The 16,157-nt window shown below is 36.9% G+C and overlaps 3 protein-coding genes across 3 annotated transcripts; 1 reads left to right on the top strand and 2 right to left on the bottom strand.

Moving 5' to 3' along the window:
• Positions 1-3,600: 3,600 nt before the first annotated feature.
• LOC103320073 (cysteine-rich receptor-like protein kinase 29) lies at positions 3,601-6,861 on the top strand. Its single transcript, XM_089044390.1, has 7 exons — positions 3,601-4,505; positions 4,952-4,978; positions 5,079-5,200; positions 5,285-5,495; positions 5,594-5,831; positions 6,073-6,229; positions 6,357-6,861. Exons 1-7 carry the CDS (start codon positions 3,632-3,634, stop codon positions 6,675-6,677), a joined length of 1,950 nt encoding a protein of 649 aa, XP_088900516.1. The 5' UTR covers positions 3,601-3,631; the 3' UTR covers positions 6,678-6,861.
• A 2,079-nt stretch (positions 6,862-8,940) lies between these two features.
• On the bottom strand, positions 8,941-10,162 carry LOC148919574 (uncharacterized). Its single transcript, XM_089045928.1, has one exon. It carries the CDS (start codon positions 9,792-9,794, stop codon positions 9,105-9,107), a length of 690 nt encoding a protein of 229 aa, XP_088902054.1. The 5' UTR covers positions 9,795-10,162; the 3' UTR covers positions 8,941-9,104.
• A 4,502-nt stretch (positions 10,163-14,664) lies between these two features.
• Positions 14,665-15,687, bottom strand: LOC103320038 (uncharacterized). The gene has a single exon (XM_008221650.2). The coding sequence runs from the start codon at positions 15,551-15,553 to the stop codon at positions 14,792-14,794; it is 762 nt and encodes a 253-aa protein (XP_008219872.2). The 5' UTR covers positions 15,554-15,687; the 3' UTR covers positions 14,665-14,791.
• Positions 15,688-16,157: the final 470 nt, after the last annotated feature.

Raw genomic sequence — 16,157 nt, 5'->3', positions numbered from 1 at the left:
AACCACCCTTCCAATCCTAGATACTACTCGGAATGGAGCATCTTTTACAACTACGGCAACGTCCAATTCGGACGGCAAGTGGCGGAATTTCACATTGAAAACCGCCAAAACCTAACTTCCAAATTCGTGAATTTAAACGCAAATCGATCAATTCCTATGCCACTAGAACACGAAAATGGATGAGAACCTCACCTTACCCGCTGGAAATGGTGGTGGAGGAAATAGATCGAAAGTAATCTCGAGGCGGTCAGAACGAAGAGGAGAGAGAGAGAGAGAGAGAGAGAGAGAGAGAGAGTGAGGGGTAAAATGAAAAATCAGATTTTACCCCAAACTCTTTTCAAATTAATTACGGTTCCGCCAGAACGTATTTTGATCACCAAAACTTAAATCTCCGATTCAAGCCTATCGCCTGTCTACGGTTTCGTCTCAGTACCACCTACACAACCACACCACTCGTGGTCCCAAAATCTTCCCGAATAAGAAATTGACCAAAATTACCCTTAACCCAAGAGTAAATTAATATTTTCTCTTAATTAAATTAAAATAGGAAATAATTGGAGTCGGGGTGTTACAGGAAGGGAGATGTGAGGGAAGGAAAAGGAAGGGGAGAAGAGGGAGGCTGAGTCAAACAAAGTAGGGAAATATTCAATTATGCTCATATTATTATTCTTCTCCAATATTTAGGTATTTCTATAAGTACAATGATGTGTTAATCCTAAATAAAATAGGATACTTGACATTGACCAATTGAACAACTGTAGAGAAGGCCTTGTCATAAACCACGAGTGAAACATCTAAAAAACCCTAACAAATAAGGCACATAGAAGAACACATAAAAGTATAACACAGAAACCTTGTGATAATAGGTAAGGCAGAACACAGAAACCCTATAAGCACAACAGAGATAAGGTAGAACATAGAAATCATGGAAGCATGACAATAGATAATGCAGAACACGAAATCCTGTGAGCACGGCAAATAAGGTAGAACACAAAAACCCGTGAGCACGGTAGTAGGTAAGGTAGAACACGAACCCTATGAGTACTACAGAGGTAAGGCAGAAGCAAAGACAAAGGGCACAACCACAACAATAATGACAATGACCACATCAACGGAAAGTAAAGCAAGCAAAGGCAACGTCAATGGTGGCAAAAGCGGCCACGACAATGACAATAGTAGCGGAAAATGGCAACCACAAATTCTTCCATATTAACTTTAGCTAATTCATGCAGACACAGCTTCTCTTCACTCCCTTCTCTGCTTGAAGAGAATGGGTCGTCGAAGTCAAGAAATAGGCAATAACTTCATGGGAATACGTCAAGGTAATGAGGATACGTCAATAAATATATCATTTTCATTCCCCCTCCCCCCTTAAAGATGAGGGGAGGAGAGCACTTAAATTGCAAGAAGAACGCAAGCACAGGTCACAAGAGAACCTAGCTCTGATACCAAGTCAAACAAAGTAGGGAAAATATTCAGATATGCTCATATATGCTCATTTTATTAAATATCTCCAATATGGAGATATTTATACAAGTACAAATATGTGTTAACCCTAAATAAAATAGGAAATATATCTAAATTACAATAGGAAATAAATCTCTATTACAATAGGACTAAATAATAATTGGTAAGTAATCAAAATTCTAACTAAATAAGGAACCAAAATCCTAACTAAGTAAAGACTCTCCAACAGGCTGCTAACCCCAAAGGGGGCGGCGACTAGAAGTCCTGACTCTAGGGTTTTTTTCTTCTTTTTGCTCTCCCTTCGAGAGGGCTGTTTCCAAGTTCAAGCAGTAGTCAACTTTGGGATTGGTTAGGTATGTTTTTTGATGCGATGGGTACCTTAATTGTTGAAACAATTGCACATAACGACTAAAATTCAAGTTGTGCAATGTTGATAATCACATAAAGTTTAAAACAATTACCCAAAATTAAAGTTGTGCAATGTTGATAATCAAAATTCAAATTGTTTCTCGCTCTATTCGCCCTTGACAACCCGAAAGGCATATTATCTTTGTCTTTATTCTTCCACCCAGGAACCCAGATATTGAAGAAAAGTTTCCTTTCTCTTCTTTCTCTTTGGACGCTGAAACTTTCATTAGAAAAGGCAGAAAAGATATTTTAAAAAATACAAGGGGAGAGATGAGGTTGAACAAGATAGGATAAAAGATAAACTTTCATGTGACTGAATATTTCAGACTCTTTGAGTGAAACCGCCCACAAACACACAGCCCATAATTAGGACTGCACCGTAATGTTACACAGAAAGAAAGGTCAAAATAAACTAATACGAGAGGGGGTTGAAAGCAAAACGTTTTCTCTTACTTTTGAATTAACTAGTACTGAATTGAATTGCCGCGTCATGATTAAATCGACCTTATCAGCTCTCTTCTTACCTTTTCCCTGTTTATAGCTCTTGAGTTGTGCATCACTCTGGTGTATCTCGCTTACCTTTTGGGAGTTTGATTCAATGAAATTCTGTAGTTGACAAAAAATTAAAATTAAAAAACAAAAAGAGAAGAAAGAAAAGCTCACGTGTTAAATGCATAAGAAGTTGGATACGGTCATCCGTGGCTGCGAAACCTCAACCAAATCATGGGAAGAGTCATGATTCAAATTTTAGAGGGCCAAATTATTAACATGTACCAAATATATTGAGCTATAAGAAAATAAAGAAGATTGTAGTTAGAACAAAGTAAATTATGGTACAATTTAAAAACTAAAGACTTGAACAACACATATTGAGTGACATAAGAGTACATGTGGTTATATTGTCATGGGACTCAACAAGTGGATTGCCTGCTTTGATACTATAAAGGAAGTTGAGGTTCCACCCCAATACCAAGACAATGTACGTAGAGACTTCTTATAAACCCATGTTATTAGATCTCTTAGGGCTGGTTTGGTAGGGAGGACTAGATTAGACTAGAAAAATGTCTACATTTCATGTGCATTGAAGGCATAAGAGCATCTACAATCATGCTCCCTCATTTTTTAGTTAAAATTTAGCTAAAAATACACAAAAGTTATTTTAGGAGCTCTCTATGAAATTTGAACTCTAATCATACTCCTTAGTTTAGGGAGTCATAAACACTATAGTTATTTTTTAATTCAATATGATTGATCCATCTCTATAAAAAATAATATATAAAATTAATTAGTGTTAAGTAAAAGGTTGATGGGACTATATGGATTGCCTAACCTGAAGGAAGAATTGGGACTATCTATAAAATGTTGATGAACTAAGACTTATCCCCATAATCCCCTTGAAATTTGTTGGATTATGAGGGATAAGTTTTAGTCATCAACCTCTTATGAATAGTCCTCCTTCATCCTCCAAGTTAGACAACAATATACATATTATATCTTGATTGCACATAAAATGTAGGTATTTTGCTAATCCAGTCTAATCCAGTATAGTCCTCTTTAACAAAAGAGGCCTTAACTTTCAATGTAAGCCAATATTCTCAACAAAAACACGCATAATCCTTTTAATATTATAAATCCATTGCATTGATTGGAAAAATAAACATTAAGAAGCCCATGAGATTATTCCTCACACTTTGGCTTTGTCCCTTGGGTTTTTAATCAGCATCGGATTCACATCATTAATCTTTATATCTTAGCCATGCTTTCCTCAACATTCAGATTATTGATACTTTGGACATTATTTGCGTTACCTATCATCATCAATATTAATATCACTCAGGCACGGATTCAACCGCCTGGAATTCCTGCAATCTTCTGTGTTAGCAGCAAAGGTAACTACACCACTAACAGTACCTACCAGCAAAACCTTAATGACCTCCTCTCATCATTGCTTTCTAACAGCACCGGCTACGGGTTCTACAACTCCTCCCGTGGCCAAAACTCCGAGACAGTTTACGCAATCGGGCTTTGTAGAGGAGATGCTAAGTCCGATGTTTGCGGTAAATGCCTTAGTGACGCCGCCTATGTTCTCCCGGAGGCTTGTCCTAATCAGAAGGAGGCAATTGGATTTTACAGACGTTGTATGTTACGCTACTCAAACCGCTCCATGTTTGGTTTAGTGGAAGTTAATCCTGCTTTCTCTGTGAGGAAAGTAAAAAACGTATCATCTACAAACTTGGGTGCGTTTAATCGAGAGGTCTCTGCCTTATTAAATGCACTAACAAGCGAAGCTGCTGGGCGTGGTGATCTTCTTAAGTTTGCAGTAGGAAATGCAAGTGTCGGCGCAAATTCTAATGTAACAATCCATGGACTTGCTCAGTGCACTCCAGAGTTGTCAGAGATAGAGTGTACAAATTGCTTTAATGTTTCGTTGGGGGCTATCCGAACATGTTGTAGTGGATCAATGGGTGCGAGAGTCGCCACACCTAGCTGTACCATAAGGTATGAGTCTCACCCCTTCTTTTACAGTACAACTCAGATACCATGGCCCCTTGCAACACTGGCCTCTGCTTCTCCTCCGCCACCACCTGCCAATCACACGGTTCCAAGAGGTATATTTTTCATGTCCCCTTAGGCTTTGAAAGTAACCAAACTTGTGGTTGACTTTCTGATGTGAATTGGATTGAACTTGAGGCCAACATTAGTTTTTCATCCTATCATATTCTAATAGTAACACATCGTTGTTTTTATTTTTGTAATATCTTCTTCTGGACAACAGGGGAGGGGAAGGTTTATTTTCTTCTAGTTGTAGATGCAAATAACATTGTTTATTTACTATTTTTTTGGTCTTATGCAAATGAACGTTTTGGTTCCCAAACACTAATAGATGATTATAACTCTGAGTTACCTAGTGAAAGGATTTAACTGAATTACCCCATGATGCTCCGATCAGAGACGCTAGATTAATTTCTGATTTTTGCAGGAAAGAAGAGTAATATATCTCGGACTGTCATCATTACTGTTGTGGTACTTGTCGTTTCTTTGTTTCTAATTATATCCATATGTATTTATCTGAGAGTGAAGAAGAGAAGGGAAAAACTTGAAGGTAAGTTGAGATCAGTTTTTCCTTATAGCTTTCCCTGAAACAAACTGACCTCTTGTGAACTTTTTAATTTGTGTCACATTGTTTCTTATGCAAATTTAAGAAGGAGATGAAATTAGAAGTGCAGAAGCCTTGCAATTCGACTTCAACTCCATTAGAATTGCCACAAATAACTTTTGTGAAGGAAATAAGCTTGGACGTGGTGGATTTGGTGCTGTTTACAGGGTAATAAAACATCCACAATCGTGTTGGTTACGTGCCTAAGCGAGCAGTATAAGTTAACTTTCAGATTCCTCTTGAATTATGCAGGGTAGGCTCTTGAATGAAGAAGATATAGCAGTTAAAAGGCTTTCTAGAGATTCTGCACAAGGGGACATAGAATTTAGAAATGAGGTCGCATTAGTAGCCAAGCTTCAACATCGAAATTTAGTTAGACTCCTTGGTTTCTGCCTGGAAGGAAATGAAAGACTTCTTGTGTATGAGTTTGTCCATAACGCAAGTCTCGACCAATTCATATTTGGTATGTATATATATGCATGCGTTCGAATTCTGTTGCTTCCAAAACAAACAACAACAAACATCATTAATACAAAATATTATTTCTCCATGAGTATGCAGATCCAATCAAGCGTGCACAATTAGACTGGGATAGGCGCTACAAAATCATAGTAGGCATTGGGCGAGGACTTGTTTACCTTCATGAGGACTCTCGTCTTAGAGTCATTCATCGTGACCTCAAAGCTGGTAACATTTTGTTAGATGCTGAAATGAATCCTAAAATTGCAGATTTTGGCATGGCAAGATTGTTCGTGCTTGATCAAACAGAAGGGGAAACCAATCGAATTGTGGGGACATAGTAAGTACTAGACCATGATATATATATATATATATATATATATATGTGTGGGGCTTGTAACGGTGTTTGGCTTTACCAATAATTTCCAAGTTTACAATGATCCGTACCATAAACTTTGTAAGAAATATCCTGACTACTCAAAGACTTAATTATACAAGTAATCACAAGAAATAAGATACTTTGAGCATAAAGATGAAAATTTCATCTAGGTTAATTAATACTTTTGTCGATTTACTTGTAGCGGATATATGGCTCCAGAGTATGCGCATGGACAGTTTTCTGTGAAGTCTGATGTTTATAGCTTTGGTGTGTTACTTTTAGAGATAGTAAGCGGACATAAGAATAGTGCTTTATGCCACAGAGGGGATGTGAATCTTTTAAACTGTGTAAGTAACTACGTCTGGTTATTATTGCAATTGAATACACGCATATATGAAGTAAGAAAAAGTATGACTGATTTATTTTTATTTTTTTTGGGTCAAGTATGACTGATTTGTTTTAGCACGTATGAAATCTTGCATGCAGGTATGGAAAAGTTGGAAGGAAGGGGAGAAAACTTCAAATTTAATAGATCCCACCTTGAAGACTGGTTTTACAACTGAAATAATGAGATGCATCCACATTGGATTACTATGCGTGCAACCGAATATAATTGAGAGGCCAACCATGGCTTCAGTTGTTCTTATGCTTACTAGCAACTCTCTCACTCTCCCAGTACCCTCGCAACCATTTTCTGTGATTCAGCCGGAAACACCAACAAAGGTTATTCGGTCAAATCCTTCCCAAAACAACTCTGTCCAAAAATCAGTAAATGAGGCTTCATTCACCGAACTATTTCCTCGTTAGTGCTCGATTGTTGTTGTGGGCTGACTACTCATCACTGAATGATATCATATGATGAGACAGATCAAGAGAAGGAATACTTTGCGTGTAATATATTTCCGTTGATGTGTGATTTAGCTGAAAAATTAGACATAGAGAGAGGGGGAGAGATTTAAATAAACATTACCTAGTTGCTATTGGTCGATTTCAAAAACTTCCCCTTAATTAGGTCTTCCAAAACAAAGGATATCCTGTGTGGACCACAATATTCAGGACCAATTAATCAATCATCAAGAACATTAATAAGCTTGCAAATCCATCAATTCAGCATCTGCTACGAGAGAACATGTGAACCCATATTAATTACTGCTCTATCAAATATGTGTGTGCCCAACGGACGGATGGTGATCAATATGCAGCTTCCAAACTGTGAGATATACTCGCATTCTCAGTTCTATGTCACCCACCAAGGTCAACTGACAAACTGTTTCTAAAAGGCCAACCGTTTGCACTAACGTCAACATAAGGTCATCTTTCAATCAAAATATGATCATATTGTCTTTCTATATTATATTTTTATGGGTTTATGTTAGAAATCCATTATATATACCTTGACATTTTCTTTCAGGAAATATAAACATACACTGAGGACGAATGAGGATAATATAAACATTTTAACGAGGAAGCCGCCATGGCATTTTCTTTAGACGTGTAGTCGCCATTCTTAAGTACGTTATATGGCGCGAGTGAGACTTGTGAAACTTATGTTTCATTTTCTAAATAAAAAATATTAATAAATTTGACTTTCCTCCCTCAACATAAATGTGCATTGAGAGGTCGGTATTATTCATTTGCATAAAATTAGGGGATGTAAAACAGTCAGCGACTAAATAAAGATCTAGTGGCTTAATTTGTAAATAAATCAACTTACATGAACACATTGTCATCCAATTTTAAAATTAGGAATTAGATTTTACTTAAATGGTGTATTATTGTTGGGTTATTGTGTATGATTCTTGAGTTACAATGGCTTATTTTAGTATGACCCATAATAAAAAAATACAGTCAAAGAGGGAGAAATCGAATATATGACCTTAAACACGATAGTAAAATGTTTTTAAGTACTTAGCTACAAACCCCTTTTGTTATTAAAACTGTAAGTAGCGATCAATTCTAGGTTCATGAACTAAACGAAACTTCTTGGTTTATAACATAACCATACTAATATTTAAGAGTTAACTAAATTGTTTACTAATCTGTCTGTCTACGCTTTTGATCAACTAAACACTTGTAAAATATATTTATTTTAAAATCCATTTTTGATAGAAAGCAAGACCCAATTCCCATGTGGGCCGACTGGTCTGAAATTTTCATGTAATGAGATCGAAATAATTGAACGGCCGGTTCAAATGTTAGAGCTGGGCTTATGGTAATTTCAGAAAAGCCCCATCCATTTCAAGTTAGCTTTCTATTTTTTTACTTCTCCATTTTCTCTTCCTTTTCATTCTTTCCTTTTTAATTTTTATTTTATAAGCAATAGTCTAAATTACTTTAAATTAATCTAAACTAATTGAATAGTAATGACTATATTAAGAGTGCTACTAAACGAACCCTAAAAGTAATTGAGTACATCCTACTACCAAACTATTTATTGAATTACTAATTTAAATTATGAAATAAATATAATTTCAATAAGTACATCCTACTCACAATATTCAACCATAATCAAACGTAGAGAAGTTTTGATGGCTTAAGCAGCAAGTTCGGCAACGAATATTTCATAACCTTGATAATATTTCCTTTTTGCTCCGCTATTTTAGGAGCTCAACATTCACCTCTTCATTTTCCATTTGCAGTTACTGTGTTGCACCTGTGGCTATATTTATTTTTGGAACTCTATGTATATTTCTGAATATATATAATTAAAAATCAGGTATATTCTTGAAATAATTCTGTCAGCAGAGGATGCAGGTCCATTACGTAAAGTTAGCCATCCCCACTCCATTGTGCAGCAGTCGTACACACGAGACTTCCCTCGTGAAGTGAAGGACGAACTTGACAACACATGCAGATTCTGGTCCCAGGTCTCAGCACATATATCTTTGGTCCACATGCAAACTCCAATCTTAGGTAAAGTCTTCATCCCATCGATAATATTGTACCTATTCCTTGCTGGGGTAGGGTCGCTTAGTTATTTCTTGAACTGAAGCCAACTTTTTTTATTTTATGTGCTGAATTAAGAAAATTATCTCTTATTAAGCCTAATTCTTTAATAATACTCAGAAAGTCGCATTCATTCGAATTCTTATTTATGAAATCTGTCGATGCACAAAATCATATAAATCATTACATATTAAATGACGAGCATGAAAACATGGTAAACTTGATTGTTGGTTCCAATCTACTTGGATAACCCTATAGCTCAAAGCTACAACTGTTGAACTTGAAGTCCTAGAATTGGGTGCAGATGCTCATACACTTGGCGCCTTCACAAACCCTAATGCATTTACCAGTGTTGACGTCGGATATCGGGGGTGTGCATTGAAGAGATTTCTTGCAAGGAATGGTCCAGCAACCCACAATCACGATGACGGCAAAGCTTGTAAACAGACCCATACAAATTACATAGTAAAAATCACGTAGATGATTTGTAACAACAGGAATGACCCTCCGCCTTAGTTCCGATTCATGCTTAATTCCTACAGTCATAGGATGTTGAATTTTCGTCGTATCCCAGTACGATAATATTTTAGCCTTCAGCCGTTGATCTGAAGGTGAAGTTTCTAGCTTGCTCAGATCACTTTCCAATTCAATGAGCTCACTCTTCGTTTGGTGTCTCTGCATAACGCATTTTTTATATTTGCTTCCAACTACAAGCAATGAAACCAAGTTGAGTATGGCTGCTATCAGAGAGAGGCTGAAAAGGAACCAGCGATCTGAGCATCTGAGCGCTGTGGTGGCAGTGACGATAGGCCCCAAAATAAGTCCTTGAAAGACGAAGTAGTAGTTTGCAAGGTTGAAGGCGCTCGTTTGAAGTTGATTTACTTGATCATCCTGCTTCTCAATTATTGTTTGCAGCTCCTGTTTTCTTTTATCCATGTTTTCTTTGTCACCATTTGGCGGACATGGATGGGTGTCCATTAATCTGCAGCACGCTCAAAGTAAGAGAGCTAGAGAGATAAGAATACAGAGAGTCTTAAAGTCCCCTCCTCGTCCATGCAACTTATATACACAGAGGTAGTTCTGTTGGCTTTTTGAATAAGCCAGTACGCTCACTCTCACACTCAGCTCCAACGGGGTAGTACATAGTGGAAACGATATGTCGATACCCTAGGCACCATGTGTGTGAATAACCCCTCCCCATTCCTACCTTCGATAAATAAATAATAATAATAAAAAGTCAAGATTTTTTGGTGCAGGACGTCTGTCCATTGTTAAAGGACGGATTTTGCATTGATAATGTTGTCGAGCACGCCAGATCAACCCAAAAAACAGAGGAAAAAGATAGCGGAGGAAAGTTGCTCGCTCGCAAACTTACTGCATCTCTGTTCATAAGTGTGAACATATCTTTGGCAAAATTTACATTGTGGGAAGGGATTTACACTCGAACCTTCTTTTGCGTTACAGATCACCCACACACAAGATTTCTACTCTGTAATTCAATTATTTCAAGCGTGTGTAGTGGAGGGACCCCTCTATTTTGTCTGAAATGATATTTCGCAATTATTTCAAGCGTACCACCAAGGCCCACCCCAGAGAGAAATTGTACAATAATACTGTGCTAAGTGGTAGTACGGACCAATAAAATAACAACATATTTGCTTCTCAAGGAGAAACCAAAGAGTTGAAAAAAAAAATTGCAGAAATTTGGACAGTGAGGAGGAAAGGTGCTATTTGGTGCAGTATTTACCATACAATTTTCCAAGAAGGTTTCAAGGGTGACTTTAACGCAAGTATCAAACGGACGTTAGCTCCTTTCTTCTTTTAGTTGCAGCTGTCCAATTGTCAGCATTTCATTCATATGTACTACTACCTGGCAAATGCCATGTGGTAGTACAGTATCATCGTATAATTTCTCCTCTATCAGAGTCTTGACGATGAAGGGCTCTTACTCAAACGTTAATAACGACATTTATAATGTATTTTAGGAGCTGAAACCATTGTTGAAACCCTAGTAGTCAGTGCGGATGCTTATGTTTTTGTCCCAAACGTTTATAAGGGATAGAATCTAGCTAGGATAGCTAAGAACGTTCTACGTACATAAACTTAGTTTTTCTCCCAAACTATTTGAATAATTATTCCCATGAGCTGAAACCATTGTTGAAGCCCTAGTAGTCAGTGCAGATGCTTTTGCACTTGGCTCCTTCACAAAACCTAATGCATTTATCAATATTGGATACTGGGTGCTTACATTTATCAGCTTCCCTGCAAAGAATGGTCCAGCATCCCACAATCACGATCAGACCCATGCAAATTACAAAGTAGAATTTACGTTACGATCTGCACAAGGATCAACAAGGAGGATCCTTCTATGCCATTGTTTCGGTTATTGTCTGTGCTTGTAGGATACTCAGAACCAACCTGTTTCTTTCCGGAACTTTGAGGTTGAGTTTGATCTGATTGTTCCAATTCTTTACCAGAAACTTTTGGTTGTGTTAAACTCTAAGTTAAAGAGAAAACTCTTGCATTTTTTTTGTAACGAGAATTTGGATTAAGAGTCGAACGATGTCAAGAAATGCAAAAGAAAGTGCATCGCGTTAAAAGAAACAATAAACCCAGCACATGCTCAGTGGCTAAATAAGGCCAAAACCCCAGCGTTTCTGTTGAAAGGTTCCAATCACGATTGATAATGGGGGAGTAGCCCAATGTCATACATCACTCAAGTCCATACTAGGTCCCTTCACTTTCTAATGCTAAGTGGCTCTGCAAGATAGAACATGGAAAGCAATTCAGTACACCTACTCAGCTTTTTCTTTTCTTTTGAGTGTCTAGCTATATATGTGTTTCAGTGCATTTGCGTGCTATTTTTATCCTTTTTTAGACATGCATTTGTGAGTGGATGTCCAACGTCAAGCTTGAAGCATCAGATAAACAACTATGCTTCGAATGAGATAAAAACGGCATGCTTGCAATTTCAACAAAAACACTATGGATGTTTTTCTTAAAAGAAAACTGAGGATAGGCAGGGCATCTCGTGCAATCAGTGGGCACTTTCACGTCTCATGACTTCGGCTCTAGCTCAAAATTATAATTCAAATTCCATTGTTTTTATAGAAAGTAAAAGACCCAATTGCCATGTGGGCTGGTCAGGCTGTGTACAAGACTAGCGGCCCGGTTCAATTTAGTTTTCTTTCTCTTCCTTTTTCTTCTCTAATTTTTATTTTTTATAAAAGCACTTCCAACCGTTAGCCTTGCCATGGCAAGCCTAGCAGCTACTATTCGCATAAATAGTGGCTGCCCTACCCACTAAAAAGTGTGTTTCAAGTTTAGGCTTGCCATGGCAAATACTATTCATTTTTTGTTTTTTTTTCACAACTTTGTTTACTTGAACAATTAATTTGGATAATATTTTCGAATAAGATTTTTGAGTTCCTACGTATGAAAAATCATTTTCTCAGGATTTTTAGCGGAGGTGCAATATTGACTGAGTATGAAAAATGGTTTTTCAGAATAATTATTTTCTCAAGATAATTTTTGGCGGCTTTTATTCCTTACACATCAAATAAGAAAACTTGATTTTATGGGATTTTAATATGAAGTATATATTGACTTAATGAGCCATCATTTTTAGCCTAAATCGTATTTTGCACTAAAACCGATTTTTCATATTTTGATTTGGTGGGAATTTGATTTTCTAGTATTTTTATTTGAATCCAAATGGGGGGTACTTCCTTATTTACATTGTAAACTTAAGTAAATGGAGTAATATAAAAATAAATAAAAGTAAAAGGACAAAGACATTTACTTAAATGTTGAAAATGGAAATAAGGTATAGAGAGGAAAAAAAGAAGTCTTTTTTTCGTATTTTTTTTCAATTTTTTATTACAAAAATATTCAAATCTGGAGGGTTGATGCCAGGCTGGCGGCAGCGATGACATCACTGCCCTCGGGCAAGTGCTCGGGCCGAACCTCACCTCGGGCCAGCCCAGTCTGCTGGCCCCCACCTCCTGCCCGGGCTGCCTTTTGTTGCTGGAAACGCAAAAAAGCCCCAAACACCCCCCAGCCCGAGACCAGCCTGCATTGCTGGAAATGCTCTAAGCTATACTTTAAATTAATCTAAACTAAGCGAATCCTAGTAAGAGCTCCATTAATTATGTTTTTTGGAGTTTATTAAATTTTTTATTCTTATGAAGTTGTACTGTACATTCAAGGTAAGAGCATCTACAATGGTTGTGTGTAAATTTGGAGGTGTAAAGCCACTTTTACATCTCCTTTACACCTCTGGGGGATGTAAATGTGATTTTTTGCTTCAATGGAGAAGATGCAAATCCAAATATGTATATTTAATTTTCTTGTGTTAATTTTTTTTTGTTTTAATTTTTTTTCTGTTAATTTTTTAAAATTAATTTTGTATGTGTTAGGTTTATTTTATTTTTCCAAACAAAATGAACTTAAAAAAATTTCAATTCAAAGAAGATATGATTTCATCGAACTAGAACCGTTGGATCGTAGGGTACATTTAATCAGAACCATTGGTATCTTATCACGTTTTTGCACACAATTCAAGATCCATTATTTTTCTGATTTGCACACAAATCAAGACCCAACATGATTGGATTTGATCTCATCTTCAACCATTGATTGCCATGTTACTTTGTTTGGAGAGTGTTCTTTTACTTGCGTGTAGAGGTAGAGTAGCTCAATATTTTTCAGCTGCTCTTCTCTCTCCTCTCTCCTCATTTCTTGCTTGCAGGGTCTGCAAAGTGGGTGTAAAAATAGATGTAAATCAATATCTTTTTACACACATATGGTGAAGTAAATATACAAGCATTTACATCCTCCTACTGCAACAATTTTCCAACAACAATAGGTGTAAATTTAGCATACATCCACCTTTACAAACCACCAATGTAGATGCTCTAAGGGTCATTTTGAACAACAAACACCAATACCAATAAATGTATTTATCAAATAAAGATAATATTTTTCACAATTTCGTGGAGTATTTTTTTCTTTTTGCTCCGCTATTTTACCAGCTCAATGTCCAGCTCTTCTTTCTTCCATTTGCAGTTGTTGCACTTGTGGCTCTATTTATTTTTGGAACTCTCTGTATATTTCTGATTATATGTGTGTATATATATATATATATGTATGTGATTAAAATCAGGTAGATTCTTGTAATAATTCAGTCGGCAGAGGAATGCAGGACCATTACGTACAGGTAGCCCCACTCAAAATTACGCACGAGACTACCCCGTGAAGTGAAGGACCAACTTGACAAAGCTCCCAGGTCCCAGCCCAGGCAGATTGTCTCCTCTTTTTTGGTCCACATGCAAACTCCAAACTTAGGTAAATTGTTAAGGATAATTCATCAAAACACAATGCAAACACCCGACTGCTTACCTCCTTACAAATTATGGTTTGATACATGAGCAAAAATAATTTATTAAAAATACAAAAAGAAAAATTTCTACACACATGTACATATTATTGTTGGCGAGAATATAGGTATTCCTACTTACAAGAGAAGTATTTTTCAATTGTTAGTCTCATCGATAAATATATCTATGACTTGGCTTGTTAGCATAGATGATGAACCTACTTCATCTTTTTGTTCAATATTAGCGTAAATAACAAAAAGATAGGGTATAGAAAAATAAATATGATGATATTGAAGTAAGAAAAAAAAAAAGTTACAAGCAGAAAAGGCCAACTTTTTTAATTTTATGTGCTGAAGACCTAAATTCATCCTAATCTTATATTTTATTTGAGGTGCGATCATATAAACTATTATATTTTCTTTAATAACACTCAGAAAGTCATATTCATTCTTATTTGTAAACTCTGTACATGCACGAAATCATATAAACTATTATAGATTAAATGACGAGCAACAAAATATGGTAAACTTTATTGTGGTTCCAATCTACTTGGATAACCCTAGCTCAAAGCTATATAGAACTGTTGAACTTTAAGCCTTAGAACTGGGCGCAGATGCTCATACACTTGGCACCTTCACAAACCCTAATACATTTATCACTGTTGGCGTTCGATATCTGGGGTGTGCATTGAAGAGTTTTCTTGCAAGGAATGGTCCAGCTACCCACAATCACGATGACGGCAAAGATTATAAATATACCCATGCAAAGTACAAAGTAGAACTCACGTAGATGATTTGTAACAACAGGAATGACCCTCCTTTTATGCCTTACTTCTGGTTCTTCCTTAATATCTAGGGTCGTAGGATGATGATTAGAAGCAATCTGTGGATGTTGAATATTTGTCGTATCCCAGTAGCTTAATATTTTAGTTTTGAGCCCTTGATCTGAAGGTGAAGTTTCTAGCTTGCTCAGATCACTTTCCAATTCAATGAGCTCACTCTTGGTTTGGTGTCTCTGCATGACGCTTCTTTTATAATTGCTTCCAATTACAAGCAATGAAACCAAGTTGAGTATAGCTGCTATCAGAGAGAGGCTGAAAAGGAACCAGCGATCTGAGCATCTGAGCGCTGAGGTGGCAGTGACGATAGCCCCCAAAATAATTCCTTGAAAGACGAAGTAGTAGTTTGCAAGGTTGAAGGCGCTCGTTTGAAGTTGATGTACTTTATCATCCTGCTTCTCAATGGTAGTTAGCAACTCCTGTTTTCTTTTCTCCATGTTTTCTCTCTTTTCTTTGTCACCATTTGGTGGATATTGGTGGTTAGCCATACTCAAACTATAAGAGAGCTGATGGTTAGCCATACTCAAACTATAAGAGAGCTAAAGATAAGAATGCAAGGAGGCTTAGAGTAATTAAATTCCCTCCTCCATACAACTTATATACACAGAGATACTTCTGTTGGCTTTTTCAATCAGCCAATACACTCTCACCAACCCTCGCACTCAGCTCCACACGTTATTATGCAAGATACACAACAAAAGCCAACGGGATAGTAACCCTAGGCAGGAGTGCGTGTGAGTAACCTCCTTTCTTTTCTTACCTTTGACCCAAAAAAAAAAGGCATTAAGGATTTTGTATTGATGATGTTGTGGACCAAATCAGCCCAAAAAACAGAAGAAAAAAACATCTGAGGACAGTGGCTCTAAGTGCACACTTACTGTTTCTCCATTTGAAGCGTGAGAACATCTCTTTGGCAAAGTCTACACCGTTCAAAGGGATTACGCTTCAACCTGCTTTTGCTTTACAGATCATCCACACACAAAAGCTTGAGCACATGTGGCTTAAAACAATTCAGTGATGAAACCATGAAAATAATTAAAGATCTCTAGTCTGTAATTCAATCATTTCAAGCTCAAGGTCGTCTAGTGGAGGGACCCCTACTTTGTCTCTAATGATAATTCGCAA

The sequence above is a fragment of the Prunus mume genome, linkage group LG2 (assembly GCF_029339155.1).
Source record: "Prunus mume cultivar Tortuosa linkage group LG2, ASM2933915v1, whole genome shotgun sequence".
NCBI lineage: Eukaryota > Viridiplantae > Streptophyta > Magnoliopsida > Rosales > Rosaceae > Prunus > Prunus mume.
This window is presented reverse-complemented; position numbering and strand designations above follow the sequence as displayed.

Excerpts from the sequence above, each read along its gene's own strand:
- LOC103320073 (XM_089044390.1), top strand. The coding sequence starts at position 3,632 with ATGCTTTCCTCAACATTCAGATTATTGATACTTTGGACATTATTTGCG. Across the intron at positions 4,979-5,078 it reads GAGAAGGGAAAAACTTGAAG|AAGGAGATGAAATTAGAAGT; the intron begins GTAAGTTGAGAT and ends TGCAAATTTAAG. Across the intron at positions 5,832-6,072 it reads AATCGAATTGTGGGGACATA|CGGATATATGGCTCCAGAGT; the intron begins GTAAGTACTAGA and ends ATTTACTTGTAG.
- LOC148919574 (XM_089045928.1), bottom strand. The coding sequence starts at position 9,794 with ATGGACACCCATCCATGTCCGCCAAATGGTGACAAAGAAAACATGGAT.
- LOC103320038 (XM_008221650.2), bottom strand. The coding sequence starts at position 15,553 with ATGGCTAACCATCAGCTCTCTTATAGTTTGAGTATGGCTAACCACCAA.